Here is a 16,600-nt window from a genome sequence, read left to right as displayed (position 1 = left end):
TGTCTGTCCCGTTGCCTTGCTTGTCCCATCTGTGTTGTCTCCTCCAGTCTGTGACAACCTCGGTCTTTGTCTTTGATGAACTTCACCCCCCCCCTTTTTTAATTGAGATGAAATTCACACAATGTAAAATCAACCACTTTAACGCGTGCAGTTGCCATACAGCCATCACCTGTGTCTGGTTCCAAAGCATTTTTGTCAGACTTTGACCCTCTCGAAGATCAGAGGCCAGGTATCCGGTAAACTCCAATTTGCATTTGGCTGATGTTTTCTTGCAATTAGATCAAGAGTGTGCGTTCGGGGCAAGAAAAGCACGGAGGTGATGTTACCTGTGATTCGGCTCAGGTGACACCCGCCCGGTTCCCTCCCTGGTCTGCCCTCTGTCACTAGTGTCTTCCAAGGAGATACCCTGATCAGCTTCTTCAAACGACAGGTTTTTTCAAGAACCGAGAAACTTAAATCTCTGAGATGAAGTGGGAAGAGAGAGTGCTGGAGATGAACTGGCCCGGAGGATGGGGCAAGCCTCAGTCTGTGGGTGTGCCTCAGTTTCTCTTTCTGCATAACAGAAGGGATCATACCAGTTACGGGAGGCTCTTGTGTGGCAAAGAAGAGAGAACCCAGAACGAGGTCCTCAGAGGTCGTTCTGAGGTGGAATGGGTCGTGTGAATGAGCAGTGGCCGTGCCTCGCAAACCCCGCAATTTCCCTTGGCTTCTGGCTTCCAGCGGAGGCGGAGGAAGGCAGAGGCCCTGGTGGGCCCGGAAGCCTTTGTGGAGGGGACTGTGGTCTGGAGAGCTGACCTGACTATGCCTTTCACTCCTGCGGGCTTCTCCCCTTTCCCCTCACCCTCTTTCTGTGGCCTGGCAGCTGAGACGCCCAGAGACAGGTGAGTGGGCAGCTTGGGAGCAGGGGTGCATCTGCCGCCGGAGCAGGGCCCCCCCCACAGCGGCCCTGCGCCCCCCTCGGCTGCCCGCCGCATGCTGGGCATACAGTCTGCTTCCGCGGCCCCCGTGTTTGTACCCCGCGCTCTCCCCTGACTGCCTGCACCCCTTCATGCTGAGTCCGCTGCACCTGCTGGGGGGCGTGGCCCAGAATGCCCAGGGAGGGCTTGTCTTCTTAGTGTTCTCAGGGGCGGTTTAGTCCTCGGCCCTGGGCCCCGCAGCAGCCTGGCCTGATTTGGCAAGGCTGGGCAGACTCCGGCCCCCGCTTGCTGTGCCGCTCCCCACTGCTCCCCCCAGCCCTGCCCTTGCCCCACCGGCCCTCAGGGCCCCGCAGCCCTGACCTGGCCCCGTCCGGCTGTGTCCCTACCACGCCCCCCTCACCCCTGCTGACCCTCTGTATCCCGTTGTCCCCTCAGGGCATCGAGCGCCTCAAGCGAAAGCACCAGCCCAGGGAGCACAGGGGCAGCTGGAAGTCAGTGAAAGAGACCTTTGGTGGGGACTTCTCCCTGAACTGGTTCAACCCCTTCTCCGGACCGTGCGACCCAGAGCCTCTCAGTGACAGGGACTGGGTGCGGCAGGCGGCCTCACTGTCCGAAACAGACAACACGGAGACCGCAGAGGAGCGGTCGGAGGAGAGGAAGGACGAGGACTCCGTGGAGGTGACAGATGAGTGAAGCTGCTGTGGGGGGAGGGCCAGAAACTGGAAAGCCGCTGGCAACCTGGACGCGGGCGTCGTGGCCCCGGCGTGGCTGGGACGCGCCGCCCTGCACCCCTGCCCCCCCACCCATCCCCGCAGGCTGCTTACGGCCACTGCCATCCCCTGTACACCCTCCTCCTCTCCCCAAGTTGGGCCAGGTCTTGGTGGGGGGCGGACTGGGGCAACAGGAGGACGAGAGACTCCCGGAGGCCATCCGAGAAGAGTCTGCCCGGGGCGGGACTGGTGTCCTTCAGAGACGGGGCGTCCCCCACACCCGGCACAGCCCCACCAGCAATGAAAGCTCTGAACGGGGCAGCCCAGGGGCAGAAAAGAACTTGCCTTTGGCTTTTCTCGGGATGTCTGTCTTCTTTTGGGATGGTCGGGGCCCTGGCTCCTGGCTTTTGAGAACGAAGGCCATGATGTTAGGACGGAAGGACAGAGCAGGGGTGGCCTTGGGGACCCGGGACAGGACACTAGCATCAGAACAGACCAGCCCGGAAAGGGTGCCGCGTCCCAGCTGCTCCCCGGAGAGGCTCCCCCGAGCCTGTGAAAACTAGGAGACGGGCGTGGCTGCCACGGCGACCCACACGGGTCCGGCTCCGTCTGAGGAGGACCCCGCACCGGGCTAGTCACACACATACGTGCAGGCCGCGCCCACGTGGGAAAGGACAGTAACCGTGTCTTGACAGCAGTGCCAAACTCAGCCCCCATTCCGTTCCACAGACATTAGACTCGTCACGGAGGCGGACAGCTGGGAGCCATCCAGCGGTCGGGGTGAGGGAGAGGACCTGTGGAGAGGGGGACTGACCTCCGCCTGGACAGAGTCTCACAACCCACATGGGCAGAAATGACCAGAAATCTCTTGGGCCTGGGTTTTAAGCCACTTCTCACAAGACAGGGTCCATTTCATCTCTCTGAGGGGATGGGTGGTGACCACGGACTGCAGACCAATGAACCAGGAAGACAGACAGACAGACGGACACACACACACACACACACACCCCCCACTCTGTCAGGATGAGCCCCAGAGTTACCTGTCCTGATCCCGGCTCAGGGCCCTCGGAAGACATCCCACAAGGGGTGATGGCAGACCTCTAGAGCCCCCAGGCCGCGGGCCTGTCTTCCTGGTCCGCATCAGCTTTATTTACTCATGACGATGCCGGGAGCCCTGGTCGGCTCCGAAGGCCGTGCCCTTGCCATCTGGGCAGGCCGAGCCCACTAGCCACTCTGGGAGAGCCGTTGTCCCATCACAGAGGCCTGTCCTTTGTTGTCCTAACCTGGAAGGCGGCCTGGGGTTGGGCAGTGGGGGACACACAGCCGACTGGATACCAAAGACTGTACCCCGTGGAGAAAGGCAATGCCGCCCCCGGAGCCCCCGGGGAGGTGGCCATTACAATAAGGGAAGGGGGTCCCCTGGTCACCGGGGGCAGCGTGAGTCTCCACTGACTTCAGGCCAGTGGTCAGAGGACAGCTGAGGCTCCAGCGGCCCCAGAACCAGCTCTGAGTGCCCGGTGGCTACGGGAGGCCTGTCACCCGCGGTCAGACGGGCCCCCCTGCCCACCAAGCTCATCTCACACTGGAGCTCCGTGGCAGGAGACCCTGTTCAGGGGGCCCAGATGGGGCCACGCGGGAGCTGTGACCCGCCCAACCCTGAGCTTCCTGTCCTCACTGTCCTCCGGTCACCACTGACACAGTGGCCTTCCCTCCACGCGCGGCGGCTGCCGACAGCCTAACACTGGGCTTGCTTCAAACTGACAGGATCGCAGCTGTTGTCAAAACAACGAGGGCCACAGCAGGGGAGGCTGGGCGCAACCCCCCACCTTGTGCTCTGAATAAAAAGCTTTTTTGCTTGACCTCAGTGGCTGGAGTCTCCTGTCTTCAGCAGGAGATACCCAGCCGGACCCCTGGGCGGCGGAGCCCTTCCTCTTAGCCACCTCGAGGGGACCTCTGAGAAAGTCTCTCTCCTCCATTCCCCACGCCGGAGACAAGTGATCGCGCACAGGGAGGAGCTGTGGGTGGAGAGTTACTCACCCAACTTCTTTGGGTTATCCCTCCGGGGGGTGATTTCTAGCAGAAGGAAAACTCACCTTTCATGCAACGAGCATTTATTGAACACCTACTGTATGCCAGGGCACTGGGCACTGGGGGCAAGAGGGCCAGGCATTGAGGGGTTTTGACTTTAGAAAACAGGCCATCAGCCTCGAACGTCATGCACGTTACACACAGAATAACTCCCCTTCAACCCAGGCCTCTGCCAGGGCAGTCCGGCTGGGGTTACTGCCTTTGAGAAGAGCCCAAACCCCACCCCCCACCATCCCCCCACCCTCGGCATCCTGCGTAGGGCCCAATAAAGAAGGCCCACCCGTCAAGAGAGGCCCTTGACCTGGGAAGTTCAGAGGGCTCGGTGGCTCCCCCAGGGCCCACGTGATCCCCTGCACGAGATACCAGAAGAAGCTTGTTTGCAGAAAGAAAAAGCAGTGACCCAGGGGACCACGCAGTCCTCTTGAAGCAGTCGGAGTTTAATTAAAAGCATATCGATCACTGGAGCAAGCCTCTGGAGGGCAGAGCAAGAAGGAACAGCGTCCGCTCACAAAGCAGGGCTTTCAGTGGGCGCGAGGAGGCACCTCCCCCCCGGGAAGGCCACCCCCCCCAACAGACCCCTGCTCAAGGGAGTGGGGAGCTGCGGGCCTCGGGTCTCCCTCCCCTGCACCTGCCCAGGACTGCCGAGCACGGGAAGCCGTCCCTCGAGGGCTGGGCTGGCCTTTACCTGGGGCAGGCTGCGTCCCTGCCAGAGTGTCTCCAGGCCAGGGGCGTCTTGGGGTGGAGGTGGGGGTTTCCTATGCAGCCCCCTGGTTCTGTGCCCGTGGGGGCCACCAGCGCTGGTGAAATGAGATGATGGGCAAAGTGGGAGGTTTCAAGTGGGGTGCCCCTTGGGGGGTGTCGTCATTACTCCAAAGGTCAGGAAAGGGCACCCTTATTTAAAATGCTCCTTCTCGGGGCGCCTGGGTGGCTCAGTGGGTTAAAGCCTCTGCCTTCGGCTCGGGTTGTGATCCCAGGGTCCTGGGATCGAGCCCCACATTGGGCTCTCTGCTCAGCAGGGAGCCTGCTTCCTCCTCTCTCTCTCTGCCTGCCTCTCTGCCTACTTGTAATCTCTGTCAAATAAATAAATAAATAAATCTTTTTTAAAAAATAAATAAATAAAATAAAATGCTCCTCCTCCTGGGCTGGTCCATGTCAAAATCCCCTTGGCTGACCTGGTCCATCTGTGCTTTGGTGTGGAGGCTCCAGGGTCCCAAAAGCAGCTTCATTCCTGGGGAGCAGTACATGGGGAGGACGGAGGGCTGCTGGGGTACATGGTACTCGCTTGGCCCTGAGAGGGCTAGAGTGGAAGAGACGGGATGGGAGCGGCAGATCCAGCAAATTCATAAACAGGCCAAGGACCCCATCCCCGGCGGCTCCCGGGTGAGACCTTCCTGCAAAGGGAGGCAAGTGGCCCTTACCTGAGTGCCCATGCTCCTCAGGGCGAGGGCGCCAGCCCAGGACTCTGCATTTACACGCACCCGCAGCTGATACAGGAGCAGAGGGCCCCGGGGCCACATTTTGACAAATACTGAATTTCAGGAGCAGGGGACACCCGCCTGCCTGCAACTTGGATCTGTCCCTGAAAGGCTGGGGAGTCCCCAGAGTGGAGCCTTGGGGCTGGGGAGGGTCTGGAGACTGGGCTTGTGCTAGAAAATTCCTGGGCGAGGGAGGCAGGCGGCGAGGGCCCTACCATACAGGGTCTTTGCCATCTCTCGCAGCTGGATGTCCACTGTGAGGTTCTTCTCATATCACGCTCTGAATCACAGATGGTCTCACTGCGTGCTGGGGTGCCCCGCGCTATTGGCACAGAAACGATGCCAGGCGGGGCAAGCAGTGACCGGGGGGCCTCTCCCCATCCACAGGTACGGGCCATGCCCTTCTGGGAGCCACCGGACACAATTCCGGGCGAGTGCACCGTGCTTGTCCTGCACGTTCGTTTGACACACACGTCGAGGGTCGGCGATCATGTCCACCCACAGGGGAACAGAGTGTTGGTGGCACAGCCCAGCCTGGCCACCCCCCGCCCCAGAGCATTGCAGAACACACGGGGTCCACGGCCTGTCTGGATGGGATCCCAGAAGCCAGTGCACGTACCCGCCGTGTGACCTGGGACGGATGCCCACCTGTCTGTGCCTCAGTTTCCACCTCTGTGAAACAGTGATCTTTAGAACACCTCCCTCCCTCTGGGCTTGTTTCACAGAGGATGTGTTGATGCCTGTTGGAGCATCTTCTGTTTTGAAATTAGCTGGAAGTGACCTCCATCTGTCTCACCCTCCGACGAGCCCCAGCTGGACAGTCCTTCCACTTTACCAAAGCCAGAGAAAGGGCAAAGCCATTAAGTTTCTCTTTTTTTTTTTTTTTTAAAGATTTATTTATTTATTTATTTGACAGACAGAGATCACAAGTAGGCAGAGAAGCAGACAGAGAGTGGGCGGGGGAGGGGGAAGCAGGCTCCCCGCTGAGCAGAGAGCCCGATGTGGGGCTCGATCCCAGGACCCTGAGATCATGACCTGAGCCGAAGGCAGAGGCTCAACCCACTGAGCCACCCAGGTGCCCCTAAGTTCCTCTTTTAAAGCATTTATGACAGTGCTTGACACATAGTAAGGGCTAGGTAAGTCATGAGAAAATAAGTAAGCAATCTTGGAACCACATGCCTCCCCTGCTGGCCGGTGCACAAATGTTCTTCGCAAACTCCATCAGGCCTGGTGAAAAGCCCAGTCACACTCCTTCCTGTTTCCTGAATATCAAAGCTCTTGGTCTGTTAAATTGGGGTTTTGCAATATGCCACAGTTCCCGAAGATCTTTCTAGAGGTTGCTGGGTTTTAAAGATTTTTTTTTTTAATTTATTTGACAGAGATCACAAGTAGGCAGAGAGGCAGGCAGAGAATGAGAGGGGGAAGCAGGCTCCCTGCTGAGCAGAGAGCCCAATGCAGGGCTTGAGCCCAGGACCCTGAGCCAAAGGCAGAGACTAACCCACTGAGCCACCCAGGTACCCCAGTTGCTGGGTTTGAATTTACAAGGAGTCTCAAAAGAGAGTGTGGCCTGGGCCTCCAGAGACCTCTCAGGTGGCGTGGCTGGACGGCGATTTCCACCTCTCCAGTCAGAGGGAGCAAAGGTTGGTGGGCCTGGGTGGCTCAGGTGGTTAGACGTCTGCCTTCGGCTCGGGTCATGATCCCAGGGTGCTGGGATCGAGTCCCGCATCGGGCTCCTAGCTCAGCGTGGAGTCTGCTTCTCCCTCTCCCTCTGCTCCTCCCCCTTGCTCGTGCTCTCTGTGTCTCTCTCAAAAAAATAAATAAAATCTTTTTTAAAAAGAGAGAAAGAAGGAGGAAAGGCCATCCCCACAGCCTGGAGTGGCCAGAAGGAAGGCAAATACCTGGAAGAGAGACAGGGCAAGGGTCTGGCTGAAGAGGGACGCATACACCGTCATAACCCCGCCCCCCACACCCCAGGCTGCAGGTGTCCTCCTGTCCCGCCTCATGGCCCCAGCCTGTTCGCGCTTGTGCCTTCGGGACCCATGCTGACCATAGAGCAATTTGGGAAAGGGAAGGTGGGAGGACGCTGAGCCCCAAGGAAACTTGCAAAAATCTTAATGGGCAATTCTAGGTCCTATGGAACAAAGCAAATTCCTCTTCAGGTGTGCTAGGCAGCCTCTCACATGGGCCCCCGTGACGGCCACCTCCTGCCTTGCGGAACCCCCTCTCCTACAGTGTGGGCTGTGCCTGGTGACTCGCTTCTAGGAAAGAAAGCAGGAAAAGTGCTGCGATGTCACTTCTGAGATTAGGTTACAAGGAGCCTGTGGCCTCCACTCTGGGTGACGCTCCTGTCAACTGTACCAGCGATCGGAGCCCTTTTTTTTTTTTTTTTTTAAGGTTCTGTTTATTTGAGAGAGAGAGAGTATAGCGAGGGGTCAGAGGGAGAGGCAGACGCAGACTCCCTGCAGAGTGGGGAGCCCGACACGGGGCTTGCTCCCAGGATCCGGAGATCACGACCTGAGCCAAGAGCAGATGTGTTAACTGACTGAGCCACCCAGGTGCCCCCTGGAGGCCCTTTTTAAAACCACTGGTTCAGGGTGCCTGGCCAGCTCAGTTGGTAGAGCATGTAACTCTTAATCTCGGGGTTGTGAGTTCGAGCCCACTTTGGGTATGGAGATCACTTAAAGTCTTAAAAAAAAAAAAAAAATCATTCGACTCTATCATGACCTCCGGGGACTCCCTGTTGCTCCTAGAATCAAATCCACCCCCTTCCTGTTGCCTGCATAGGGCCCTCCGTGGGGCGTCTCCAGCCTGCCCTCCCTCCTCCCACCTCCCAGCAACGACCAGGTCTCTGGTCCTCAGAGGACACCACTGGGTGGCCGGCGTCCCCTCCCTGGGGGCCTTTGCACTCGCTGCGTTCCCGGCCAGGACCCCTGCTCTCAGGTCTGCCTGGGCTGGGGCGGGGCGGGGGGTCTCCAGAGAAGACTTCCCCGCCCCAGCTGATTCAGCCCCACCTGACCCGTTGCTGCCTCGGGCTTTGGTCTCTTCAGTGCATGAGTCCTTGTCTGAAATTGTCTTGTACTCTTGTTGGCTTACGGTCCCACTCCCTCTGTTAGAACAGGCAAGTGTAGGAAAGCAGGGACTTGTTCCCAGAGCCTGGGGGGTTGCTGAGTGAGTGATACAAGGTTACATAGTAGGTGCTCAGTAAATATTTACAGGCGGAATGCACCGTACCTGGGGACATTGTATAGCCCCTGAAGTCAGGAGCAGTGAGGTGCTGGTGCTCTGGGCTGAGCAGGTGGCCCCCGGCACGGCACACAGCAGGTGCTTGCTTCATCGTGGCCACAGGGAAGGGAGACGCTTCCGACTATAATCTCCACCCGCACGTTACAGGAGACCCTACGCCTCCCTCCTAGAAGGAGCGAAAGGAGTTCTCTCCCAGGCAGGGGCAAAATGTATCCTCTTGTATAGATCTATTTTTTTAAATATTTTTTATTTATTTATCTGACAGATCACAAGTAGGCAGAGAGGCAGGAAGAGAGAGGAAAGAAGCAGGCTCCCCACCGAGCAGAGAGCCCCATGCGGGGCTCAATCCCAGGACTCTGGGATCATGACCTGAGCCGAAGGCAGAGGCTTTAACCCACTGAGCCACCCAGGTGCCCCTAGATCTATTTTTTTTTTTTTAACTAAAAAACAACATTCAAGAAGCAAGACCGTCCCTGTTATCCCACTGCCTGTCACCAGATCTACTAGATTTCCTGTCTGTTCCCGCCCCAACCCCCGACGGCACTCGCGCACACGTACTTACCTAACCAGGAGCCCCGGATGAGCCATTTCCTATTATCTTTGCAGCCGAAGTGCGGGACTTTTAATCACTCTCACTTGCTTGCCTCCAGCCCACGCAGCTAACGTGTCAACAACCTCAGCCCCATGATTCATCCAGCCCGTTCCCCGGGGGCTGCTGTCTCCTCTCTCTGCTCGGGCCCCTCCCAGCCACACCCTGCTCCTGGCTAAGGACCCAGGCAGCTGAGGACGGAAGCCCACCCCCACCCCTCGCCCAACCCGGAGCCAGGCCCTGCCTCGGTCTCCCATTCCATCCTCATTGTGCCCGCATCATTCCCTCATGACACACCGGGAGACAGGATCAAGGAGGCGAGCGCACCCTGGTCTGGAAGGGCCACTCTGGGATGGGAGCCCACGTGCTCTGGGTACCCCCTCCAGCCCCCCTCAACAGGGTTCGAGGCCGCACCTGTGCGGAAGGGCAGGGTCAGGCTGTCCCAGGAGCGCAGGGCCGGTCCAAGCGGCAGCCCCAGGTGAAACACCTGTGTTCGATGGTCTGGAACGCCAAAGTGAGGGGAGAGCTGGCGAGCTCCTTTTTCAGGAAGTCAGTGCCGAGAACCTTCCGACCTGTCCGCAATGCAGCTCGGGCTCGGTGAACATGACTTGGGTTCAGGCCTGTTGCAGATTTTGGACAGTGCTCTGTGTAACCCCTGGGCTATGGAAACGTCCCAGATGCTGGCTGGACCTTCTGGGTCACGAAGAGATGCCCACAGAGGAGAGCCTGGCCTCTGATGGGTACACCTGGAATCCAGCTGCTGAGAGGCTCTGTGTCCCGATGCTGTGTCTCTGCCGGCAACTGGGGAGGGCACAGCACAGGGACCCCATGTGCTCCTGCCATCTCAGACTACTCGGGACCCCTGAAGGGTGTCGGGGTACGATTGGCCTTCTAGATTCATTGCAGTTTGCGACAGCGCCCTGACAGCCTGCCTCTACATCCCTCCTCTCCCTCCTGGTCCTCACATGTTAGGAAGACGGTTTGATTATTACGTGCAGCTGTCTAGGCTGCTCAGGGCATCAATGGTCAGAAGAGAGTGAGAGATGATGTAAACCATGTCAGAAATATGTGAGATTTCATCCTGACCAATTCCTTTTTTTTTTTTTTAAAGATTTTATTTATTTATTTGAGAGAGAGAAAAGCACAAGCAGGAGGGTGGGGTAGAGGAAGAGGGAGGCGCAGGCTCCCTGCTGAGCAGGGCTCAATCTCAGGACCCAGGACCCAAGCTTAACCGCCTAAGCTAGCCAGTCGCCCTCCTCCTGACCAATTCCCGAGCGTGGGGCATCATTCTGGTTAAACTGCATTCAGAAGGCTTCCGTCCCTTGTGCACGCAGCCCTTGCAGAGGAAGGGTCGGGGGAGGGCAGCAGGAATGCCTGAATCCGTATGAAGTACGACCTCAGAACGGGACACATGGACTTGGTCACGACAGAGAAAGAATGGAAGCCCGGCCGCAGGAAGGCATTCCAGATCTTGGCTTTCGGACCTCTTTCTGGAAGCTTCCTTTCTGCCTTCCCAAGCTGCTGCAAGAGCTCTGAATCCAGACTGAGCCGGCCATCTGCACGCTCCACGCTGAATGCTTCCACACCGGCGCTGACCGCTGCAGGCGGCCCCTCGGAAGCCAAGGACTGGCCTGAAGTCCCGGGTCTGGGCCGAGTTCTCTAGGACAGGAGGCCCCATGGCGGGCGGGCGGGCGGCCACACTGGGGCCTGCCAGCCTATCCTGCCCGGTGGAGGTCCTCCCTGGGGTGCCTGAACAGCTACAGGCTCTGTGTCCAAGGGGACCACGTGGGCCCTCGGGGACCGTAGCTCCCCGCCTCCCATGACACAGACTGTGCCCTGGGAGGCTTTCAGAGCAGCTTCAGTTTTCTGGGCAGAGTTGTGCTGTGCCTGGATTGATGCCTGGGGCCCAGGAGAAACTTGCAGAAGCCACCTGGCCTTTCAGTGACAGATCTTCGTGGCTCACGAGCTGGGTTTTAACTGGTTAACCCCAGGCCCCAGAGAGGACATCAGGGAGATCAACCCCAAGGGCTGTTCTCACCCCACGCGTATGGTCCAACTGAGATGGGTAGGCTCGGATGAGAAAGTCCGAAACACACACAGTAGGAATTCCAGGAGGAGAAACATCCAGCATAAGGGAACAGCTGCATCAAAGCGATGATGCTGAGAACTTTCCAAACAGATGAAAGACGTGAATCCTCTGATTCAGGAATCAAAGATTCCGAACAGAATGGAAAGTAATAAATACCCCAGTAAAAATTAAATCTCTCCCCCCCAGACCCTCAGACCCTCTTTCCAGAGGCAACCACTAGGAAGTGTCTTTCCAGTTTTCTCTGCCATAAACATGTGCTCCCACCAGGGGGAACTTTCTCAACTTACCATTCTGTACCTTGCCTTTTTTTTTTTTTTTCCCCTTCTAAAACATGCCTTGGAGTTTATTTCTTAACCATCAGGGTAGTTCTCTTTATCCTTGGTAGTTACTACTGGCTCTGGCCAGGCACTGACATTGTTCAAATCTTCTGATATGCGACAACTTCCTTGCACCCATGTCTTTGCACTTACGAGGGATGAGATTTAGAACAAAAATCTCCCAAAGACCAACTGCTGTGTCACAGGGTATGTGCCTCTTGAATTTCCATAAATGTTGCCAGAGAACCTTCCAGAGACTGCATCAGGGACTCCCATAGAAAGATGGGAAGATGCCTTTCAAAACCAACCAACCAGCCAGCCAACCAGCCAACCAAACTCTGCTCCTGCAAAACTGTTCATCTCAGCCAATCTGATGGGGGGGGGGGCTCTCTCATTACTGTTTCGATGTTATTTCATGACAAGCTCTATTACAAGTAAGACTGAGTATCTTACCACTGACCACTCTTGGCTACAGAATACTGTCCACTCACCGTTTGGGATGTGGGTCATTTTCTTTAGACCCACAGGAGCGCCTTATTTTTTATTTTTTATTTCTTTGAGAGACAGTGAGGGAGAACATGAGAGGGGAGAAGGTCTGAGAGAGAAGCAGACTCCCCATGGAGCTGGGAGCCCAATGCAGGACTCGATCTCGGGACTCCGGAATCATGACCTGAGCCGAACCCCAACTGAGCCACCCAGACGTCCCACAGGAGCTCTTTTTAGGCTTCAGAGTAGCTTCTGCTTATTCATTACCTTCCCCCTCCAAGTTCTGCTACACATTTTTTTTAACTTTTATGTAGTCAGTTTCTCTATTTTCCCCTTTGTTTCTAGGTTTCCGGTTTCCTGGGAAACATCTTCCCTCCAAGATGGTTCTTCACACTGCCTTCGTTTTCTTCTCTGCTTTACAGTTTCGTCTTTGACCTTTCCGGAATTTATCATGGACAGCAGCATGAGGTAGCCACCCAGGCTTACTTTTCTCTAAAAGCCAACAGGTTGTCTCAGCATGGTGAATTGCACGATCTCTCTTTTATGAACCTTCAACCACAACTCCCACTATTGCCTGGGTCCCTGAAATGTCCTGATGTCCTAGAGGCGTGGGGAAAATAAATGAACGGCGACTCATGGGAACACAGTGTAGGCAGCGTGACACACGGGGCCACCAAAAGGCGGGTGGTGATGTTACTTGGTGAGCCCAGCAGCACCAACCCACTCCCACCAACACCCCAGCACTGGTGGGACATCTGCTGGAGACAAGTTCTTTTTTTTTTTTTTTTTAAAGATTTTATTTATTTATTTGACAGACAGAGATCGCAAGTAGACAGAGAGACAGGCAGAGAGAGAGGAGGAAGCAGGCTCCCCGGTGAGCAGAGAGCCCGATGCGGGACTCGATCCGGGGCTCGATGCGGGGCTCAATCCCAGGACCCTGAGATCATGACTTGAGTCAAAGGCAGAGGCTTAACCCACTGAGCCACCCAGGCACCCTGGAAACAAGTTCTTTATCTGAGAGATGTTTGCAAGGGTCTTCAGCCTCTGTAAGGCCTGTGTCTTCCCTCCTCACTGTGGTCTTAATTTGCCTTTCCCCATCTCTAGTGAGATTGAAGCTTTTCATATGTTTATTACCTGTTCTCGGCTTCCCCTGAAGCTTGGGTGGCTCAGTCAGTTAAGTACCCGATTTCCCATTTCCACTCAGGTCCTGATCTCAGGAAGGAGAGGGCAAGCCCCAAATCCGGCTCCAGGCCCAATGCAATGCAGAGCCTGCTTAAGACTCCCTCTGTCCCTCCCCTCTCTGCGCCCTCTCTCTCTCTAAAAATAAATCTTACAAGTTTTGCCTTTTTTTTTTTTTAAGATTTTATTTATTTGAGAGAGAGAGATCACAAGTAGGCAGACAGGCAGGCAGAGAGAGAGGAGGAAGCAGACTCCCCGCTGAGCAGAGAGCCCGATGTGGGGCTCGATCCCAGGACCCTGGGATCATGACCTGAGCTGAAGGCAGAGGCTTAACTCACTGAGCCACCCAGGCGCCCCTAAAAATAAATCTTAAAAAAAAAAAATGTTCAGCTGTTCAAGCTGCTTCTTCTGTGAGTGATCAACTCATGCACTTTCCCCAGTTTTCTTTGGAGGTGTATTGTCTTTTCTTCATGATTTGAAAGTTAAGGAACTTTGAGAAAAGAACTTCTACGAGCCCCTCCGACCACATCCTGCCACCTTACCTGGCGCTCTGCCCACGGACCTAAGTCCTGACCTCTGCGAGAGTGAGATGTCTGCACGCCTTGCTCAAGTCAGCCGTCGCGTATGCACCAGACCCCAGCTCAGGGCTCCCCCTTTCCTTGCACCTTCAGTCTCCCCACTGATAGTTCACTGCCTCTCTCTTGTCCCCATCTTCTCTGCCACCTACTGCTCCTTCACAGGAAAACTCGTCGAAAGTGACTTCACCGCTGGCTGTCTCCAATCCCTCTTCCTGCCATTCCCTCTTTTCTCGGTTTGATTTTTTTTTCAATTGAAATTGAATTGAAATTCAATTCAATTTCAATTTCAATTCAAATACAATTCAGACATAAAATTTACCAGTTTTAAGTGACAATTCAGTGGCATCAAGAACAGTCACTATGTTGTGCAACAGTCACTACTTATCCATCTCCAGAACGTTTTTGCCCCAAACTGGAACTCTGTCCCCATTAAACACTAACTCCCGGGGTGCCTGGGTGGCTCAGTGGGTTAAAGCCTCTGCCTTCGGTTCGGGTCATGATCCCAGGGTCCTGGGATCAAGCCCCACATCGGGTTCTCTGCTCAGCAGGGAGCCTGCTTCCCCCTCTCTCTCTTTGACTGCCTCTCTGCCTACTTGTGATCTCTCTCAAATAAATAAATAAAATCTTAAAAAAAAAAAGATTTATAAACACAAACTCTCCATTCCCCTCCTCCCTGTCCCAGAGCAACCGCCCTCCTACTTTCCATCTCTGTGAATTTGCCTTTCCTTGGCCTCTCATATAAGTGGGATCAGGCAATGTTTGTCATTTGGTGTCTGGCTTATTTAACTTAGCAAACTGTTTACAAGGTTCATCTTTGTAGCTCTTGTGTTAGACCTTCATTCCTTTTTATGGCCGAACAACCTATTGTATGTATATTACCACATTCTGTTTATCCAGAATGTTTCCACTTTCTGGTGGTTGTAATTAACGTATTATGGACACTGGTAGACAAGTTATCTGTGTGAGTCTCTGCTTTCAATTCTTTTTGTGCATCTGCTAAACTATACCCCCCGGACCCTCCCCCCACCCCATGATGGTACCATTTTACACTCCCACCATCAATGCACAAGGACTCCACATTCTCCACTCTCACCAAGACTTGTCATCTTTTGTGGTTTGAAATGATAGTAGCTGTCCTAATCGGCATGAGACGCTATCTCATTGGGGTTTAGATTTGCATTTTCATGGTGACTAGTGACTTGGCCATACATAGATGGCCAAGAAGCCCCTTGCATGGGCTTCTTGGCCATCTATGTTTCTTCTTTGGAGAAATGTCTGTTCATGTCCTTTGCCCGCTTTGAAGTTGAATTTTTTTTGTTGACAAATTGTAAAAGTTCTTTATATATTCTGGATATTAATCCCTTTTCAGATCTATGATTTGCAAATTATCTCCCATTCTGTAGGTTATGTATTCACACCTTTTTTTTCAAGAATGGATTTTTTTTTCAAAGGTTATATTTATTTATATGACTGAGAGAGAGATCAAAAGTAGCAGAGAGGCAGGCAGAGAAAGAAGGGGAAGCAGGCTTCCTGCTGAGCAGAGAGCCTGATGTGAGGCTCGATCCCAAGACCCTGGGATCATGACCTGAGCTGAAGGCAGATGCTTAACCCACTGAGCGACCCAGGTGCCCCTGTATTCACTCTCTTGATGGTGTCCTGTGATGCACAAAAATTCTTAATTTTGATGAGGCCCAATTTATTTCTCTTTAGCGCTGCCTGTCCCTTAGGTGTCAAAAAATCATTGTCAAACCCAATGTCATGAAGCTTTTCCTTGGTTTTCTTGTAAGAGCTCGTAGTTTTAGTTCTTATAATTTTAGGTCTTCAAGGGACGCCTGGGTGGCTCAGTCAGTGAAGCCACTGCCTTTGGCTCAGGTCATGATCCCAGGGTCCTGGGATCAAGTCCTGAATCAGGCTCCCTGCTCAGCGGGGAGCCTGCTTCTCCCTCGGCCTCTGCCTGCCACTCTGCCTGCTTGTGGGCGCACGCTCTTTCTCTCTCTCTCTGACAAATAAATAAATAACTCTTAATTTTAGGTCTTCAATTCATTTTGAGTTCCATTTTCTATATGGTGAAAGGGTCCAACTTCATTCTTTTGCATACAGATACCCAGTTTCTCCAGCACCAGCTGCTAAAAGACTGCCCTTTCCCACTGAATGGTCCCGATACCCGTCTCAACGGGCTTGGGTTCTCGACTCCGTACCACTGGTTCATGTCTAGATGTTGGTACTATACCGTTTTCATTATGTTGCTTTGCAGTAAGCTTTGGAATCAGGGTGGGTAAGTCCTCCGACATTGTTTTTCTTTCTCAACATTGTTTTGGCTATTCAGGGGCCCCTTAAGGATGCCTATGACTCTTAGGATGGGCTTTCCTATTCCTGCAAAAAGCACCAAGCACGGAGGCAGGACTGGACATGCTAGACTCGAGAACTGTTGAGATGCAAGTGTGGGGGGTAACTCAAGCGTGGTGAGAGGGGGTGTGAAGGCTGGAGAGGTGCGCTAAGGCCGGATCCCACTCACTAGGAGCCACAGGACGGTTTTTGGAAGCTCATCGGTCAGCTGTCCGGTGAGTCCTAGAGGGCCGAGGAGGGCCTACATAGGCGGGGAGGAGGGGCAGCCTGGACATGTCCCTTGTCTCTACCCCTCCCCCCACTGCCTCCTGGCCACCAAGTCCCTCCCTCCTGCAGGGAGTGTCTGAAAAAGACATGGAGGCAGGTAGCCTTGGAGAGAGCTGCGAGGGCCCTGGGACAACCAGGGGAAGCCTCCCCACCCCACACAAAGAACTTGAAGCTCCACACGAGGGAACGAGCAGGCAGCACACAGACCGTTTGGAACTAGGAATTACACTCACACCGCATAAGATAAAATCATAAAGTCACAGGGATCCGGGAAAGACAATCAAAGGGCAGAGAGGCCTACAGGGAAAACGAGGAG

At 54.7% G+C, this 16,600-nt stretch overlaps 1 protein-coding gene across 2 annotated transcripts in view; it reads left to right on the top strand.

Moving 5' to 3' along the window:
• ZDHHC3 (zDHHC palmitoyltransferase 3) overlaps positions 1 to 3,486 on the top strand; it is a 53,813-nt gene extending 50,327 nt beyond the window's left edge. For both annotated transcript variants that reach the window (XM_080831597.1, XM_080831596.1), the window contains one exon: positions 1,353 to 3,486. In XM_080831597.1, the coding sequence (XP_080687723.1) occupies positions 1,353 to 1,610 (258 nt within the window). In that variant the 3' untranslated portion in view covers positions 1,611 to 3,486. The remainder of the gene's footprint in view (positions 1 to 1,352) is intronic.
• The last annotated feature ends 13,114 nt before the right edge of the window (positions 3,487 to 16,600 follow it).

Source organism: Martes martes (assembly GCF_963455335.1).
Source record: "Martes martes genome assembly, contig: scaffold_195, whole genome shotgun sequence".
Lineage (NCBI taxonomy): Eukaryota > Metazoa > Chordata > Mammalia > Carnivora > Mustelidae > Martes > Martes martes.
This window is presented reverse-complemented; position numbering and strand designations above follow the sequence as displayed.